The sequence below is a fragment of the Pholis gunnellus genome (genome assembly GCF_910591455.1).
Source record: "Pholis gunnellus genome assembly, chromosome: 18".
Classification (NCBI taxonomy): domain Eukaryota; kingdom Metazoa; phylum Chordata; class Actinopteri; order Perciformes; family Pholidae; genus Pholis; species Pholis gunnellus.
Window position 1 is genome coordinate 20,418,308 of NC_136545.1, and position 20,541 is coordinate 20,438,848.

A 20,541-nucleotide genomic window follows, 5' to 3' on the forward strand; every position below is an offset into this window, starting at 1 on the left:
CTTCTTTTTCTCTTCCTCCTCCTCCTCCTCCTTCTTCTTCTCCTCCATTCTTCTTCTTCTTCTCTTCCTTTAATTGTCTCTCGTCCCCTCAGATTTATCTGGTGACCCTTTAAAGGGTCCCTCCCCTTATGTTGGGCACCACTAAACTATCTGACTGTATACAAAGTACTTAAAGTAACATGCTGCTGTAACATTATTAATACTTCAGTATTAATAATGTTGCATAGAACCAGATATCTATACTGCAGAACGTGTACTTTGACTTACTGAAGACTTCAGTACATTTAGCTCAAAGTACTTTTGTTCTTTTACTAAAGTAAAACTTGAATCACTGAGAGTTGTTTGGTGTATTTTGTGAGTACAGGAAGTTCACTCAGGTGCTCTTTAGATAATCAGTGACTCGGGACAAAGGTTGATGTTTATTGCTCTGTTTGAATGAAGTACATCTGGCTCTGAACCAGAACATATACGTGTACCTGATGTAAAAGTACAACAGGTAACACATCGTGTTTTACCTCAACAGAGCCCAGGAGATCAGACAGTGAAACCGTGTTGGTCATAAAATAATATTTGTTCTGAACTTTATAAGAAATAATTCATAAATCAGTTCGGTGCAGAGTGATGTACTTAAACACAATATTGAGATATAAGTATTTCAATGTTGTGCTACTTTATACTTCTACTGTTCTTCTACATTTGTTGGGAGATGTTTGTATTTTAAGTATTTTAGTTTGACATATTCAATATTGTAACTTTTAGGTTTGGGTTACTTCAGAGGAAAATTATAACTTATATAACTTTTACTTAACTTTGACTATTTAAGTTGTAAAGGAGATTAAAGAGTAAAGCAGTTTATGATTTCATTATGAATTCATGACGAATATAATTTGAATAATAAAATATTGGAATATTTAATATAATTTAATATATTAATTTACTGTTTTAATCAGCCTATTCATTCATCTTACTTCCCTCCTTTTTGTTTTTTTATTTTTGTTTGTTTTGTAAAACACTTTTTATCTTAATATTGTGTATGTTTTTATTATTATTATTATTATTATTGTATTACATAGATTTGATAAATACTAAACCATGTTTAATCTTGATATACAATACAAACACAACTCAGGGTATTAAACCTTATATTTTAATACAATTTATGTTGCCAATCAACAAATGTTGATGTGTCATAGTCCATCAACTAATTGTTTATATACTTCTTAGAAAGTTTAAATACATTTATAAATTATTTTACTATAAGATAAAGTGCTATTTTTTGTACGTTATGTGTTTTAATACAGTTTCACTAATTTCTTTCCCTTCTTTTTTTTCTGACGCAACCGCACTGGTTTTCTGCTGACGTCGCCGGCCGGCATGACGTAGATCAGCACCGGATTGATTAGACAGTGCCCGAGCTCGCGACTCACCTTCTCGGTCCCACACGCGGCGTCCTGCTCGCGCTCACGAGACAGGAGAAGAGTGCTGCTCGTTTACTACACCGGGAGGCTGCGGATTAAAAAGCCACGCGAGCGGCAGCAGACAAAGGTAACGAACGAACTCTTAAAAAAAGTAAACGTTAAGACAAAGTTTGAGTGTGGAGACGAGTAATAATGTGACGTTACCGGACCGAGTCTCGTGTGGAAGTCCTGCGCGTGACTACAACAGTTTGAAAGCGCTCGAGCGCGGAGCGGTTGGTGCGTGTGTGTGTGTGTGTGTGTGTGTGTGTGTGTGAGAGTGAGTGAGTGAACGTAACATTACTACTGTGTGGGGACATACCGCTGTCAGAGGGGTACAGGTTTCACATAGAAAAAGAATGGTTCTTAACTGAATCATCACCCACTAAAGAACCATTGTATCTATTGGATGGCTCTACATGTTTGTCATATAGTTCTTCCGGATATTTAAGGTTTCATAATTCATGTTTGAGTTATTGGATGGTGGGGGGGGGGGGGTATACATTTGCACAAAAAAAGAATTAAGTTATTCAAAGAACCAGAAATGCGGCTATTTTAAGTTGTCTTTGAAGTTCCTTAAACATTTTTTTTAAAGAATCGTTTAAGAAAATGGTTTAAGAACTTTGGTCTTAAAGGTTCTTTGTGGAACTAGAAATGGTTCTTGTATGGCATCCCTATAGAGAACCATTTTCAGTTCCAGAGGGCACCTTTATCTTTCTCTGTTGGGGACAAAAATGCAGGTAAATCACTCAATTTAACCGTTAAGTTCGAGCCTCCTACATTAATGTTACGTTTAAGGGTTATATTAATGTATTAATTATATTAATGTATATAGGACGTACTGTAGTCTACCGACTGTACGGTACTGAGGTTTATCAACTGATCTACAACTGAGATAAAGTTACAGCACTGAGTTTCATTGTCATCAATAAAAAGATAAAGATGGTGATATTCCTTTATTACAGTAAACAGTTTATTTAGGCACCAGTTCTGCTGCCCCATAAATGCTCAGTAGAACACCTAATGTGGATTAATTCACCACTAAAAATAGTCCATTAAAGAAATTCGATAAAAGCTACAATGCTCAGGTGTTATATAATACAGCATGATGTTCATTTTAGTAAATGATGGTCCATTTAGAGTCAAACAAACCATAAAGGAGGGTATGCTTTAGGGCGGGGCTGCTGTGATTGACAGGTCTCTGCTGCTACCTTACACAACGTCTCTATGTCCCGCCTCCGCATTACAAATATGGTCACTTCTGTTCGTTGGTTGCGAAAAAAACAATATGGCGACGGCCGTAATCCAAGATGGCGACGCTGAACTGGAAGTTTCAAAACGTCAGTCCACAAACCAACGGGTGACGTCAAGTTGGTTATTTCCACTTCTTATACAGGGTCTATGTGGTCTATATAAACTTATCCTTTAAGGTTACTATCAATATTTACATTATTTACATTTACGCTCAACAGGATCCAGGAGACGATCGGAGGACAAGGAGTCGTGGAGAAGTTAACCCCAAAGCAGGAGGAACGAGAGGAGCAGCTGCTGAAGGAGCGTTTGAGGGCCTCCTGGTCTACGGGAACGTGCTGCCATATTGTTTTTCCAGGAAGGGACGGGGTTTTTTGGGAGCTGTGGCTGATCTGCAGCCATGCACCGCTTAAGGACTACAGTCGCAAGGCTTCGGCCTTTAACGGCTGCGCAGACGGCCCCGAGCCAATCACAGCCCAGGACGTTTAAGCCCGCAAGGCGCCTGAACACATCGGCGGCTGCTGAGCCCTTTCTTAACGGCACCAGCTCCAACTATTTGGAGGAGATGTACTATGCATGGCTGGAGAATCCCAGGAATGTGCACAAGGTACTTGTACACCTTTTATGTCACGTGTTTGATGTCACACATGCTTTTATTCATGGTCAAAAACTTGAATTTTGCTCATGCACATATACAAAACAGGTTCAGCGCTCATGCACAATGAGTGTGTGTCTCTTTACTCTGATAAAACTTCTTCTTCCTCTCAGTGATTACAGATACCTGTAGTATCTGTAGTAGGCTAAAGGTACTAATACACACTGCTGGGGCTTTGTGTGTTTAGTTATGCGTGTTTGAATAGCAGAACAGAGCAAACAACAGAGCAAACAGTGCATGACAGATAGAAAAGCAGAGAGAGAAACAAACACTGTGAATGTATTCTAATCAAAAATACAGTTACACCAGTTATTTCACATCGAAAGATGTGCAAAGGAAAACAAGAGATAAAAATGAGTTTTGAGGAGGGCTTTAAGAGAGAATACTGAGTTCAACAGCTGCCAGATTACCTTTAAATATAGTTTGTACGGTTGGTGTGTGTGTGTGTGTGTGTGTGTGTGTGTGTGTGTGTGTGTGTGAGTGAACATAACATTACTACTGTGTGGGGACACCACTGTCAGAGGGGCACAGGGTTCACACAGAAAAATAATGGTTCTTAACTGGTTCTTTAAAAGGCTGTGTGGTTCCACGAAGAACCATCACCCATTAAAGAACCATTGTATCTATTGGATGGTTCTACATATTTGTCATATGGTTCTTTGGGATATTAAAGGGTTTATTCATGTTTGAGTTATTGGAACATTTTTTTGGAGCGTGGTTAAAAAGTGTGGTAAAAAAGATGGCCGATAAGTCTTAATAGTACTGCTTTCCAGTAAGTTTCTTTTATTTCTAAATATTAAAAATGGCCATGAACAAGCTCATGGTGACTTTAACCCAGTTGCTCTATAATAATAATAATAAGACTTCATTCCACACCATTAGTGCTCAAAGGCCTGGAGATGACTTGAATTACTGACTCCATTCCAGCAACAACTTTCTCCTCGTCATAAATTACCTCCTAGCTTCTACTGACAAGTCAAAACAGAACACAAAATAGCTCTTTTTGAATTCCACCTCATATACAAGACCAGCATTTACAAACAAATCCTCCAAATTACTAGAAACACTGATCAATAGCCAGGTTGCTGCAAAGCTTATCTAGAACTTTGACCTTTGTCTTTGTTGGGCCAAGTAGAACAGCCTCATATTTAAAACCAACAAACTGATCAATATCATTAAATAGATTAACTTGGAACTCTTGGACACATATTTCACATTGTAGAGCTGTCATAAAATAAGTTTAAACAGTGTGTGACAGATGGAAGGTTCGGGTGTTGGTATTGATGCCAGACTGTTTATTAATAACAGACACCATGCATAGAATAATAGAACCTTTAAGCTTTTTGCAAGCGACACAGTTAAAGTTAAGTGAAGAAACATTTATAAAAGAGTGTCAACATTTTGTTACAATATGTATATAAAATAATATATTTGTTTAAAGCGTGTTGAATAACTTGTCTACCTTCATTCTCTCTCCCTGCAGTCCTGGGACATATTTTTCCGTAACGCTAACGCTGGAGCTCCGCCTGGTTCGGCCCACCAGAACCCTCCACCACTCAGTGGGTCTCCTCAGGGACTGGCCAGTGTTCAGGCACTGGTGGGTTCCCAGTCCAATGTGGAGAAGCTGGTGAGGGATCATCTGGCAGTGCAGTCACTCATACGAGCATACCAGGTAAACTACAAACTCAGGAGTGACGTAGAGACGCCGTATACGTCTCTGGTAGAGACCTGTTCATCACTGTGTAGCCCCGCCCCTAAAGCATCCCCTGCTTTATGGTCTGTGTGACTCTAAATGGACCATCATTTACTAAATGAACATCATGCTGTATTGAAGAAGACTTGAAACTAGAGATTGAGACCATAAACTCATGTTTACAATGTTTTACAATTTACATTTCCTAAAACACCTGAGCATTGTAGCTTTCAGCCAACTTTTCTTATGGACTATTTTCAGTGGTGAATTAATCCACATCAGATGTTCTAGTGAGCACATTGATGACAATGAAACTCAGTGCTGTAACTTTACTCAGTTGTAGATCAGTTAATAAACCTCAGTACCGTACAGTAAAAAAGTAAAAGTATTTATGATGCAGAATGCCGGTTCATACTGTTATATTATTATGTACAGTATATTATATTTTTTTGTTTTGACTGATGCCTGAACATGTCATTTAAATGTTGCAGCTGGTTGAGATGAAGACAATTATAGCAATAAGTAACTATAGCTGTCAGATAAATGTCTTGGAGTAAAATAGTAGTGAAGTAGAAGTATTTAGCAGCATGAAATGGAAATATTTCAGTACAAGTAGTAATGTACCTAGTTGCGTTCCACCTCTGCTCAAGTTTAGCTCTCATCAGTTAGCTTAGCGAGCTAAAGGAATGTTAGAAGGACGTTGGATTTACAAACTTAGACCCAGAACCTCTGTCTAGGGTTCTGCTGACGCACACAAACACACACACACTGAGCTGTGTTTCTCTGTTCAAAAGGTCCGAGGACATCACATAGCCAAACTGGACCCTCTGGAGATCAGCTGTGTGGACTTTGACGATGCCCCGTGTGCCGTTGGTTTCCAGAACGTTGGTGAGGAACATGAACCTGTTTACATGTTTACTCTCCCGGTCCTTCCCACTTCCTGGTTTCATTTCTCACAAATAGTTATCCAATCCCAGCCCTTCGTTGAGTCTTTTTCTTTCTTTCTTCACACCTTTCTCCATGTGACGCGCCCATCAAATCCCTAATACTTATCTTGAGGGATCTCCCCTACAATCTGAACTCATCACTCTAATCTACTATTATCCACAAGGCAATCTTACATTTTCACAATTTTTATTTTACAATGGTTTGATTGTGGACGTTTTTCGGGTTTATGTCTGACTTTCTGCAGCTGTTTTACCTCTGTATGTAGATATAAAGAACTCATTCTAACACAGCAATTCTTATTTTAATACAATAAAAAGAAACATTACTTAAAGATAATATATTCCATTTCTGCCAATAGATCCTCCTAAATGCTACAGATAATATCTTAAAGTGAACTCTATATTTAGAATATTTTTACCTCTTTACCTTACTGAAGCTGTTATCTATGTTCTCTGAATCCAAACTAACCCTTTAAAACACAAAAGTCACACACTAAACACAAACTAACTAACCGATGGAGGCAGCAACAGCTCCTGTGTTGTGAGAGGTTAAATCAGTGTTTTAGTGAATGTAGTCTGGTGTCTATGTAGAGATCATAGATAACAGCTTCAGTGTCTGACATCAAGGTAAAGAGGTGAAAACATTCTAAATATAACGTTCACTTAAACTGATAGAGATTCTTTTAGGAGTCTAAAATACGTCCACAGCAGAACATTACTTTGCTCCATCTACTGTAGTAAAACACTAGAAGAACCTCATACAACCAACTAACCTTTTAGGGTAAAAAACAAGTATATTAAAAAATAAGTAATGCTTTATAGTAATAATAATCCCTTTTAATAATCCCTTTCTTCTTTGATTGTGACAGCAGAGGGTTTTAGGAAAATAAAACCTGCACTTTGACATTTTGCTCAGTGTCTCAAAGTGTTTTTGCGTAGTATCTGTGGAGAGGAGCGTCATTAGCCTCGCCACTCAAAAGACGTCACCTTGGACTGTGGGAACATTTGTCTCTATTTTATGAGGTTTTATGGACTAAAAAAACGATTACTTGAGAAAGTAACCTGCAGATGAACCGATAGTAGAATAGATAGATAGTTAAGATGGTTAACCTTAAAAATGTTGCTGAAAGTGACACAAAATGACTTTTACATGTTCATGACCAGGTCAGTTTTAGACGTTATTAAACTGCAGACTTTGTAGAAGAACAGCCTGTTGATCCTTTACTAACATTAATAACCGCAGAGTTTATTGCTTCTTGGAATTAATAAACATTTCTATTCATAATAGCTAGTTATGATAGAGGAGTAAATACACCTGGTAACAACCTAAGAGTTTTATTATTACTCATTATTAACAAACTATTTATGACCCATTAGGCACCGCATATACAGTCTTAAAGTAACACGTGCTGCATTAGAAAGTTTATTTGTTTTCTATTTATGTCTCAAACATATTGTTATCCAGATTATAACTCATTAATTCATACCTTATAAGTCACGTTTGTCCACGCACACGTGTATCTTATCAGCACATTCTGTACAGCAGGTTATAGTTTCTGAGGAGATAAGACGACATGTTTTATGGTTGTTAACACAACACTTTATGTATCTATCAGGTCTGATGTTTGTAAAAGTGATCTGTGAATATAAACAGTGCTTTATTGAGTCGTATGATTTGGAGACATGCCGGCTCGGCTCCATTACTGTGTTGTTTAAACATTGACTTGTCAGTTTAGTTGTGCAAAGAGTTCAAACATATTGGAAAGTGTGTGTGTGTGTGTGTGTCATTGTGCCTGATGAAAAGGTCGGGCCTCTGAGTTCAGAAACAGGTTGATTGTTAGCAGCTGTAATGGGACGTTTCCACAGTTAGAAGTGGTATTGTTCAGGTTTCACTGCGCTCTGCTTTGTCCCGGTGACGCTGAGGTTCACACAGGTCGCACAAAAGGTTGGCGTTCAAATCAGCCCATCGGAATAAATGAGAACAACACAGTATGTGTGTGTTTGTGGTTCTCATTAGGAAGAACGTCTGTGTTATCAGATCGTAGGAGAACCTTACATCTTTGCTTTTTGCTCTGCTTTTAGTGGGAACTAACTCATGCTTGGCCTTCATCCAGGTCTGTGGTGTTCCTAGCGTTCCTGTGGTTCATCATTAGCTTATTAACCAGCATTGTGGTCGTTGCATGGCGTCCTCTTTGTCGGCTTCTTGTGGAAGAGGTGAAGAGGATATTGAGCTACCGGGTGTGTGGCCTTTGCTCAGCAGCCGGTGGGGGACAAACAGACCCCAACAAACCTTATCAAACACAACAAAGTCTGTGTGTTTTCATGCGCGAGGCGGTTTACGGAGAGGAGGGAGAGTCTAAAGATCTCTTATGTAATGCTGACACAGACATAGAGACAAGCTCCGCCCCCTCCTCTGATCCATAGCGTCTTATCTCTGTTTGGTGCAACATGCTTTCAGAGTCTCAGACGTAAAGGAGGACACAGGATCTGCCTGATCTTGTTTGTCAGGCTAGTCCGGAGCCTCGGGTCTCGATGAAGAAAGCTCAGCCTGTTAAAAGATGAGATATTCAGTCCAGTTCTGATTCAGCAGGAACCCCAAGAGACCTTCTGGCCTCGTAAGGGATTCAAGGATATAATTACGTGACCGATTTTTATCGACAAAGCTCATTTTACTCTTAATGAGGAGAACTAAAACTCGCTAATGATGAGGCCAAAATGTGGTTCAGTGGAGCTCAATCTGCACTCACAAAATCTAAAGAGGAAGTTTGTGTATAAATCTTTGTAGTGTTGCTTTTTGAGCTGCAACGATTAATCGATTAGTCCATCAAAATTAAATTAAAATTATAAATTAATATGATGGAAGTCGATACACGTTTCATTGCATGTTAAACATTTTATGGCTCCAGATGTGAGGATTTGTTGCCTTTATTTGTCATTTATGATCATAAATTAAACATGTTATGGTAAATTTGAAGACCTCCTTTTGGTTAGAGAGCATATTAGGCCCTTTTAGGTAAAAAATGAATTATGGAGCAATGGAAGGGGGTTAATATTTAGAGGGAAAACTCAGAATTTCATGTTAATTAGCAAGAAAAAACGTACAAATGAGCGAGGAAAAAAACTGAAATTTTCTGAGTTTAAAGGAAAAAGTTTAAGGGAAAAAATTTGCAACTTCATTCTCAGAGAATTTCTGTTTTTTTTCCTTGCAAATTTTGAAAAAATATATTTAATCTTTGTTTCTCTGAATATTACCCCCCTCCTTAAAAGTGAGTATTTTTTACTATTTTTTTTAAAATGTTGTAGATTAATTAACCTGTTAACAAAGATAAGTTCATGAAAATAAGCGGTAGTTGCAGCCCTCCACTTCCTTCTAAAGTTTATCAATAAAACAATTTTAGATCGAAGCTCGAATATAATGATATAATAATGTCACATAATGTTTCTATTCTTGACCGAAGTCTGCGCTAAATTAAGATTAAAACATCTGTTTAGGGAGTTAAAATAGTGAAGATTCCAGGAAATCTTGACTCCATTGGTGTTTCCCGTGCCCTCCTTTTATCGCCTGTTTCTCGGTTAAACATGTCAGTCACATGGTATGTCCCCCCCCCACACACACACACACACACATACACACCTTGACCTGGTTTGCATGCCTGTGCTCGTTGGGTGGTTTTCCTCCTCACGTTGATGTCTTTATGTCTCTGCGACAGGTTTGTACGGACTGGCTGAGTCCGACTTGGACAAAGTGTTCCGTCTTCCCACCACCACCTTCATCGGAGGCAGCGAGACCTCTTTGCCTCTCAGGGAGATCATACGACGCCTGGAGGTAAAACCACGTCCTGAAAACATTCCTACAGTGATGATAACTTCATTTGTATCGCACCTTTCAGACAGAAGTTTAAATTGCTTCACTTAATAGGATTAATTAATAGTATAACCCTAACTCCAAACCACTTACAATCACCTCAAAAGAAAAGAAAACGTCTTTCATTTCAATTACATTAGATTCAACTTTATTTACTTTATACTTTACAGGATATTCAACCTTTTGTTTCCTTATAATAGATGTCATACTTGGCTTGTTTCTTCATAGGGTTTGTATAAAGGCAATAAAGTAGTTTATGAATATGAGATACGAGTTTATAGATAATAACAATCCCTCCTCGTCATTGTGGCGGTTGATTTATGGGGTTTTGTTGGTTACTGCTACAGTCTATGTGCATATCTATGACTTACACTCGTTGTCTTTTTGATTCTTCTCAGTTCATTTTGTTAGTACGCCCTCTGGTGTTCAGGAGAATAATGCAGAGCGTATAAACGCCTCCGTTCACGCTACGGAGTGTAAACAAAGCTCAAGTCAACATTGGGGAAGCCCAGAAGTTAGTTCTCATATCACATCCTGCATGAGGCCCAATATACACAGCTTCAAGCTTTTTACAGGACAAATGACCCAGAAGATTAGTCTCGTTAACCCGTCTCTCTTCTAGATGTCCTACTGTCAGCACATCGGAGTAGAGTTCATGTTCATTAACGACGTGGAGCAGTGCCAGTGGATCAGACGGAAGTTTGAGACACCGGGAGTCATGCACTTCAGTCTGGAGGAGAAGAAGACTCTTCTGGCCAGGATGATCCGATCCACAAGGTCAGTCTGAGTTTCTGCACATTTCCTCATCACATGGTGGATGTTCTGAGACACAATGTGAAGCAGCAGCACCACCTGTTCACAGGTTCGAGGAGTTCCTCCAGAGGAAGTGGTCCTCTGAGAAACGGTTCGGTCTGGAGGGCTGTGAGTCGCTCATCCCGGCCCTGAAGACCATCATCGACGAGTCCAGCCAGAGCGGAGTGGAGAGTGTGATCATGGGGATGCCTCACCGGTGAATCAACATCTCGTGGTTATATAAACGTCATTCATGGTGCTGTTAGATTGCTGCGATATTATAGGAGTTAGACTGCAAACGGAAGAGCAAACTGTTTTGAAAATGTAGTTTTTGAAAGGCTAACCGCCAACAAATCTGGATTGAAGCAGAATATTTTGAAAGATAAAAATATGTTGTACATTTTTTAAATGGTAACATCTTATCTTATTTCTAAAAAATGTTGACTTCTGGACTTAATGCTCTAGAGTTATAGGAAACGGTGGCATATCTTGTGCCTAATATGTGCTCCTCCGTCTCCAGAGGGAGGCTCAACGTTCTGGCTAACGTGATCCGGAAGGAGCTCGAACAAATCTTCTGCCAGTTCGACTCTAAACTGGAAGCAGCTGACGAGGTTTGAACATGAGCTGCTGAGAGCAGAGCGAACTGTGATTAAAGTCTTTTGTGTGTTGATTTTTTAATTCATTGATTATTTGTTTAGACTATAAAATATCCGTCACAGTTTCTCAGAGCCTAAGGGGATATTTGAAATACACTTATTCGCTTTCTTGCAGAAAGTGACATGAGAAGATCATTACCGCTCCTAATACATAAAGAGAGCAGGCAATTAGCATAGCTTAGCATAAAGACTAGAGACAGCTGGCCTGGCTTTCTACGACGTCTTGTTTTCACGCTTTGGTTGGTGTATTGATTTAAAAAAACAAACAAGATTGAACACGTCAAATAGTGAGATTTAGAGCAGCTGCTCGGTGGATTTGTTACCTTTTGGATACAGCCAAGCTAGCTGTTTCCCCCTGAAACAGTCTTTAATGCTAAGCTAAGCTAACCAGCTGTAGCTTCATATTATTCTATATCTAACTCTTGACAATAAAGCAAATAACCATATTTTCCAAAATGTCAAAATTGCTTGCTTTGACCGACCAACAGGCCAAAACCCAAAGATACTCAATTTAGAATGACTAAAGAGAGTAAAGCAGCGAATCGTCACGTTTGAGAAGCTGCAAACGGCAAACGTTTTGGGTATTTTTACTTAATAAATCACCTAAATGATTAGTTGACAATTCATGTGCTGTTAAAGACTAATCGATGGTACAAACAAATCATTTGTCTGCCTCAGTGTGACGGGTTTAATTCTCTCCTGATTTCTCTGCTCTCAGGGTTCTGGCGATGTGAAGTATCACTTGGGGACGTACAACAAGAGGATGAACCGGGTCAGCGACCGGGAGATCACCATGTCGCTCATGGCGAACCCGTCCCACCTGGAGGCCGTGGACCCGGTGGTTCAGGGAAAGACCAAAGCCGAGCAGTTCTACTGCGGAGACACGGAGGGCAAGAGGGTACGCTGGGTTTTACACAAACATATGGAGAGAAAAAAGACACCATTGCTCGTGTTTCTAACATTGTTGTACCCTGATGATTGATGTCACAGGTGATGTCCGTTCTGCTTCACGGTGACGCTGCATTTGCAGGTCAGGGTATCGTGTACGAGACGTTCCACCTGTCTGACCTGCCGTCCTACACCACACATGGCACCATACACTTGGTGGTCAACAACCAGGTACGTCTGTCAGCGTTAAAGTGGGACAAACAGGTTCATATGTTGAATATAAAACCAGTTTAGCTACATGAAGGGTTGTTTTCTTTAAGTTTTGAAGGCGTCCTAAATCATGAAGACAGCAAACGGCTCCTGAAATCCTTCATTAATGAACACCGTCCGTCATTTTGACGGGTTAGAATAACTTAGTCCACCAGTCAATTGTGAACAAACTGAACAGAAAGAAGAGCTGCTGGATGGCAGAAAACTACTTTACATCTGCTCAAAGTCTCCAGATGATGATTAAGGAGCGTTTGTTGTTTACATAACTCAAAACGGAGGAAAGCAGAAATGTTGACACTCCGGTGAGTTCAGGGAAGCAGAAAGATTTTACAGTTCTGTTGTTCCTCCGTCATCTCCCGCCATGGTTTCTTGAAAATGTAAAGCAGCTGCAGGCTACAGGAAGTGAAATTACTTTGGAAATGTGCAAGTAGGTGAAGGTGGAGAGAAAAAAACATCCAACGGTCGAAACCAGGAGGCAACTTCAGGTTCTGAAGAGTGAAGTCAAAGCTTCATGTGTTAAAGCTGCATTCTCTCTAATGTCCACCAGGGGGCGACTCCTCTGGTTGTATAGAAGTCTATGAGAAAATGACTCTACTTCTCTCTTGATTTATTACCTCAGTAAACATTGTAAACATGAGTTTATGGTCTCAATCTCTAGTTTCAAGTCTTCTTCAATACAGCATGATGTTCATTTAGTAAATGATGGTCCATTTAGAGTCACACAGACCATAAAGCAGGGGATGCTTTAGGGGCGGGGCTACACAGTGATTGACAGGTCTCTACTAGAGACGTATACGACGTCTCTACGTCACTCCTCCTCAGTCCAGATATGGTCACTTCCTGTTTATCGGTTGCAAAAAAACCAACATGGTGACCGCCGTAAAAGATGGCGAAGGCGAAATCACTGAAATTGAGGCTTCATAACATCAGTCCACAAACCAATGAGTGACGTCCCGATGACCACGTCCACTTCTTATACACAGTCTATGGTCATTACGTTATTTTGGGTTTTGATTGAATCCACGGCCTGAAACGATGTAAAGAGAGCAGATTTAGCTGGTTTGAGTCCGTTTAATGAATGAATTCATCCTCTCATCCACACAGATCGGGTTCACCACGGATCCCAGGATGGCGCGGTCGTCTCCGTATCCCACGGACGTGGCGCGCGTCGTCAACGCTCCCATCTTCCACGTCAACGCGGACGACCCGGAGGCTGTGATGTATGTGTGCAAAGTGGCAGCCGAGTGGAGGAACACCTTCCATAAAGATGTAGTGGTAGACCTGGTGAGTACACAGGAGGGGGGGTCTTTGTCTTTGTGGATCCCTGGCAGGAAAAATCCAGTGACAGTTACTGGACGAGCTACAGCTTCCTATAAATGGAAGAAAGAGGCCCGACAGGTCCAGGCTACTAGTCGTGAGGACAGACTGAATGTAGGAGAGGCTTGGGTGGCATCTTTGTTTTCATACCTTCCTGACATTTCGTCAGGGTTTACGATAAATGACGGCATACAAAGATATACTCTGTGCGCTGTTCGTTGCATTACTCTCTGAGACGCCCGGGGGCCAAGAACCAAGAAGACAACAAACTGGCATAAAGCCAAAGAAATAACCTCCACAATACCTAGAAGGGATTGTAATTACCTGTAAACTCATGTCTCATAGTCATGGATTATGTATTGCCTTTGTATAAGCTCTGTAAGGAGATAAGATAAATGTATTATAAAGATACAAAGGTTGATTATCCTGTAAACCGATTGATTTGGCTGCAAAATATTTACTCAAATGTAGAAAAAAAGGTGCATAATGTACAAAAATAATAAACATAATGTGGAAAAAACGCCGGCAGTGTCGGGCTACGGGAACCTTGAACTTTGCCGAGCACAGATTAACACTGAAGTTCACGTATGTCTGTCATGATAATTAATTAAAACACTCGACTGTGTCGTCAGGAGGACCGTGTGTTAAGAGGAGCATAACTAAACTCTCTCCTCCTCACGTTCAGGTGTCTTACAGACGCAACGGCCACAACGAGATTGACGAGCCGATGTTCACGCAGCCGCTGATGTACAAGCAGATCAAGAAGCAGAAAGGAGTCCTGCAGAAGTTCGCCGAAAAAGTCATCGCCGAGGGCGTCGTCACGACGCAAGCGTACGAGGTGAAGATGCTAAACGTGTACACGCTTCTCTGGAGGATACGTTCACGTTACCTCCAATATTATCGATGACTTTCTGGCTCCACAAATGTAGATTATACATTTCTACAAATCTATTTGCAATTTGTGTTATATATTTAGTTGCGTTGTGTTCTTACATTATTCCAAATGTTTCCAACAATGTTGACAGAAATCTGTAGTTTAATGACTGTCGGGGTGCGTTTCATTCGGTCGTATCTTCTTTGTGCAGCGTCAGTGATTTTCTGCCAGAAGCTGTGATGAACTGACTTTACATTTTAACAACACTCTTTTAGATCTTGGTGGTTTTTAACTCTTGTGTTTTTTACCGGATGAAGGATTTTAGACGTCAGCCGTCTGGATCTTAAGTTATCAGAGAAACAAGGTGAGCTAACGTTAGCATTAGCTCGTCTCTCAGCTCCTCCAGGACGTCGGAGAAACAGATTCTAAACATGAAGCTGCTTTTATTCTTTGTTTTAATCAGCGGGTCTGTTTTGTTTTGGAGAGGAGGAGACCTCTGTGTTTAAAAACCTCCTGAACCACGAACGAATATGTCTGTTGTTGTTTTGATTGAGAGAAGACGTCATTTTAAAGCAGTTAATTCTGTCAACTATAAGAGAAATGAATGGGGTGCCATGTGGGAAACAAACACCTTCTCCTTGTTCCGAAAGTGGCCATCAAACCCCGTCAGTGTGTGGAGGACGAGAACGTTGGGAAAGCTTCATATGAGCTGCATCTTTCTCTTCCAGGAGGAAGTAGCGAGGTACGACAGAATATGCGAGGAGGCTTACGCTCGCTCCAAAGACGAGAAGATCCTTCACATCAAACACTGGCTGGACTCCCCGTGGCCCGGTGAGGAGTCCTGCTCTTCTACCCGTCTGATGTTTAAATCTCAGTCCGTAGTCTGAGCTGTTGGTGTCTGTCTGTAGATTTCTTCACATTGGAGGGACAGCCTAAGAGCATGACCTGCCCCTCCACTGGCATCAGTGAAGAAGAGCTCGGCCATATTGGAAACATCGCTGCTTCCGTCCCCGTGGAGGACTTCACGATCCACGGAGGTACCGACCGCTCTCCTCCTCCATGTTTACACCTAAAACCTCAAAATGTGTCTTATCTAATCTGTATTTGAATGGTTTGTGTTTCAGGTTTGAGTCGTATCCTAAAAGGCCGTGCGAACATGGTGAATCAGCGAGTGTGCGACTGGGCTCTCGGGGAATACATGGCCTTTGGCTCTCTGCTCAAAGACGGGATCCACGTTCGCCTCAGCGGACAGGATGCAGAGAGGGGAACGTTCAGGTAACGCAGACGAGAACCAGGAAGTGCATCTGCTCCTCCAAAAAGGGGGTCCGAATAGGTCCTCAAACAGACGTGAAGACCGCCTCGCTTCGTCTCTGGTGTCATATTTATGAATAAATGTTTTGAAAAAGCTTTTAAAAGACATTTTAGTGACGATTGGAAGTGACAAATAATTGTCTTGTGATTTTAGAGACCCATGAAATGTAGCTATTGAGGCTTTCGAGAGGTCTCAGACCCCCCGGTGTTTCACACACTGGTTCAACTGGAAGAGATGGTTCACACCAGCTACAGAAAGACCAGGGTGAAAATACTGGAGTTCTTTCTCTCAGGAATTAGAAACGGATTGATGCTCTTTTTGTTGACACCGTTTTGCCTAATTATTCCTCTGAACCCCAAAACCAGACGATCCTCGAACACGTCATGTGTGACGAACAATTCCTTCAGAAAACGAAGCTTAAAATTTTGACATTTCATCAACAATGTTTTATTTTAGATAAACTGTTTGCTCTAAAAAGATCCTGTAAAAAAGGACTTTTATTTTGAAGTGAAATTCAAGACCACAGAGAGCAAGATGTTCCTCGCTAAATCCAAAACGTTATAGAAATAAACCTCTGTGACTCTCACGGTTTGTTTTCTGTGATTGTGCTTCACAGCCATCGGCATCACGTTCTTCACGACCAGAACGTTGACAAGCGGATCTGCATCCCGATGAACTACGTCTCCCCCGGTCAAGCTCCGTACACCGTCTGCAACAGCTCTCTGTCGGAGTACGGAGTGCTGGGTGAGCCGCTTCGACACAAAACCCCGGTTTTAAAGAGCTTTAACTGTCGCTCACGCTTACTTTTATGTATTTTGAATGAGTGAATACAGAAACTCAGACCCTTAAGGACAAAAATGTTCTTCAAATTTGTAGTTTTTTTAACTATTTTCCACCACATTGATCCATCAAATACATGCAGTTCTACATGTGTCCACTAGGGGCATCACTGCTGTATTATGGAGCACCTCAGTGTTTGATGGACTGCATCAAAATCTATGTTGTTGCTCCACATTGACAAATCCTGTGAAAAGACTCGAGCATTTAGTATAGAAGTCTATGAGAACATGACTCTACTTCTCTCTTGATTTATTACCTCAGTAAACATTGTAAACATGAGTTTATTGTAAAATAACTGACATTTAAAGGGTTAAAGTTGTGACAGTGAATGAGGATCTGGTAGTTATGCTCACGACTGTTGAAGTTGGGTAAAGGATTGAACTCAGTAAAGGTGGAAAATAACATTAATATATCATTTTATAGCCGTATTTTTAATGCACAAAGAGTGAAGAAGTTAAGCTGGAGAATGTTGTATTTAGTTCTCTGTTTTCTGAGTGCAGGTTTTGAACTGGGCTTCGCCATGGCCAGTCCCAACGCTCTGGTTCTGTGGGAGGCCCAGTTTGGAGACTTCCACAACACGGCTCAGTGCATCATCGACCAGTTCATCAGCTCCGGTCAGGCCAAGTGGGTCCGACAGAACGGCATCGTGCTGCTGCTTCCTCACGGCATGGAGGGAATGGTGCGAGCTAGGAAACCAGAAGTGTCCTTGTGATGCTGAGATACATTCTGTTACAAATACACAACTGACCTCTCTCTCTCTCTCTCTCTCTCTCTCTCTCTCTCTCTCTCAGGGTCCGGAGCACTCGTCTGCTCGCCCTGAAAGGTTTCTGCAGATGTGCAACGACGATCCTGATGTTTTCCCCGTGAGTTTGTGTCAGAAACATTGAGCTAGCGGCGGCAGCATTTAATGTGTCACATGACCTGTTTGTTCCTGTTCGGTGAGCTGCTGGACAATAAAGTGTTGTTGTTTTGTGTAGTTGTGTCGTTCCTTGAAGCACTTCTTTGTGTTTTGTCAGAAACTGTCGGAGGACTTTTCGGTGCGTCAGCTGTACGACTGTAACTGGATCGTCGTCAACTGCTCGACTCCCGCAAACTACTTCCACGTCCTCCGCAGACAGATCCTGCAGCCCTTCAGGAAGCCCGTGAGTAAAGAGGAGAGGAATCAAAGCTCCAGGTGATGTGCTTCAAGGTCACTGAGCTGGTTTCCTTGTCTCCTCAGCTGATCGTGTTCACTCCCAAGTCGCTGCTGCGCCACCCGGAGGCCAAGTCCAGCTTCGACGACATGCTTCCAGGTTAGAGACGTCGTGAAGCTCTTCTCCTCTCAGACACCGGTCGGCCTCTCGTTGTGTCGCTGACACTTCGTTGTGTTTTGTTTTCTCTGCAGCGACACACTTCAAGCGTTTGATCCCGGACGACGGTGCCGCAGCCGCCGACCCGGAGAAGGTGAAGAGAGTCGTTTTCTGCTCCGGAAAGATCTACTACGAGCTGATCAGAGAGCGCAGCAACAGAGGCCTGGAGCAGGACGTGGCCGTGCTCCGAGTGGAACAGGTGAGAGGAGAGGTTCAGTGCTCTGGAGGTTTAAAACGTCTTCAATAAAGACCATAATAACAGAGAGCAGTCTTTCTTTCTGCAGGATAAACTCAGAAATATACATCGTTCACGTGTTAGTTGTGTTGAGAAATATTTAGTTCATGTTTTTACGTTCATAAATCTTTTGGATCGATATGTTTTTAGAGTTTATTTGAGAAAGATTTGACGACAAAACATGTCCGATTTTTCTTTTTCTTATCACAAATTCAATACTTTTATTGTATTTTATTGACTTTCGTGACCTTTTAGCTGAGGTTGGACAGTGAGACTTCCACTCTCGTCTGATATCATTCATGAGTATAAATATCCATAAATCATAGAAGGAAGATGCTTCTTATTACTGCAGAATCATCACGTTTTTAACTTTTCTTCAGGATCAAAGTGATGCTCTCATAGTCGTCTGTGGACCGATTGGTAGAACACACACAGGAGTGGATCATCAATAACTCTGCATCTTTAACTGTAAACTAAGACCATCTTAAAAACACGGTTTCAACGTTTGTCCCCTCAAAGCCGAATCATGTGAACTTCCAGCGTTTACGTCTCAAACAGCAGCGTTCCTGACGTCTCACGTTTGTCTCCGTCCTCTCAGCTCTCGCCGTTCCCGTTCGACCTGGTGAAAGCGGAGACGGATCGATACCTGAACGCCGACCTGGTCTGGTGCCAGGAAGAGCACAAGAACCAGGGCTACTACGACTACGTCAAGCCCCGCCTCCGCACCACCATCGGCCACACGCGGCCCGTCTGGTGAGTCCAGAAAACACACATTAGAATACATATATATAAATATATATAAACCTTATTATAAATGTTGTTCCTGTGTGTGTGTGTGTGTGTGTGTGTGTGTGTGTGTGTGTGTGTGTGTGTGTCTGAAGGTATGCCGGTCGTGACCCTGCAGCCGCTCCAGCTACCGGGAACAAACCGACTCACCTGGCGGAGCTGCAGCGTTTGCTGGACACGGCCTTCCATCTGCAGGCGTTCTCAGGAAAGGTGTAGCCGCAGGTTTCACACCTACGCGTGTTTTTTTATTTACATATCGTATAAAACGACGCACAATGACTTCTAACAGTTACCGTGATGTCCGCGTGTTCACAGAGATGCATTGAATGTACGAATTTATACAAAATGTCATTTCATACGACTTTTATCTTCATTTTAGCTTTTATTACTAAATAATGTCATAATGATAATAATGATAATGATGCACATCCAGAATCTACCAAAATCACCTGCTGAGCACACGTTTGAATCATTTATTGATCAGAGGAAATGTTCAACACTACGTTTACATGCCCGCTAATATTCCACTATTATTCAGAATATGACAATATTCTGAATGTAATCTGGTTCAAACGTTGTATTCTGAATCCTTTCGTGCATGTTGACGTAGTCACGGATGCACATACTTATTTTTAAATAGTATGATTTAAAAATAAGCGCATTCTTGCAAAGAGTTGGCTGAGATCGACATCACTCGGTTATCAGTCCGTTAGCTTAGCTTAGCATAAAGACTGGAAACAGGGAAACTTAAAAACTCACTAAAACTTCTCGTTTTACTTTGTTTATTTAATCCGTTGAAAACCCGTAAAGTGTAAAGATGACACTTTATGCTTTTAACAGGGTTACGTGTCAGGCTAGCTTTATGCTAAGCTAAGCTAACCAGCTGCATATTTAGCAGTGAAAGCAGAATGTGAAACTGTTCCTTTAAACTGGAATTGATTTGTCTGCGATGTTATTTTGGGATTATGTGGAATGCTGGTCGGGAACTTTTATTACGTTTTTGAGTCAGACCTCCAAATATTAACATGAATTAAAATCTTTTATTCAGTCAAAGAGTAAAGAAACAGACGTCAACATGCAGCTGATCTTCATCACACCTCTGTTTATTTGCTCCTCCTCTTCCTCCGGCCTTCATCCCGTAAACTGTGTTTGTGCCAAAAGTAACAGATTACTTTTCAACAACGACGTCACGTCTGCAACGAAGGAGACGTCTGAGACACGATCTCAAGGATGTATTTATTTTCATAAAGTGTTGTATTTTTTGGATAAATAAAGATTGCAGTTTATTTTCTTGTCTGTTTGAGGTACTACTGTTCTCAAGTACAAGTACAAGTACTTTCCATTTGCTGCTACTTTA

At 41.2% G+C, this 20,541-nt stretch overlaps 1 protein-coding gene across 1 annotated transcript; it reads left to right on the forward strand.

Annotated features, from left to right (window-relative positions):
- Positions 1-1,437: 1,437 nt before the first annotated feature.
- ogdhb (oxoglutarate dehydrogenase b) lies at positions 1,438-20,470 on the forward strand. The gene is made up of 23 exons (XM_079179622.1): positions 1,438-1,545; positions 2,927-3,312; positions 4,844-5,032; positions 5,848-5,941; positions 9,711-9,826; positions 10,488-10,642; positions 10,728-10,874; positions 11,178-11,268; positions 12,032-12,211; positions 12,304-12,432; positions 13,576-13,755; positions 14,474-14,626; positions 15,391-15,493; positions 15,571-15,699; positions 15,787-15,937; positions 16,591-16,718; positions 17,315-17,493; positions 17,606-17,677; positions 17,831-17,956; positions 18,034-18,106; positions 18,199-18,362; positions 18,997-19,151; positions 19,280-20,470. Exons 2-23 carry the CDS (start codon positions 3,106-3,108, stop codon positions 19,398-19,400), a joined length of 3,042 nt encoding a protein of 1,013 aa, XP_079035748.1. The 5' UTR covers positions 1,438-1,545; positions 2,927-3,105; the 3' UTR covers positions 19,401-20,470.
- Positions 20,471-20,541: the final 71 nt, after the last annotated feature.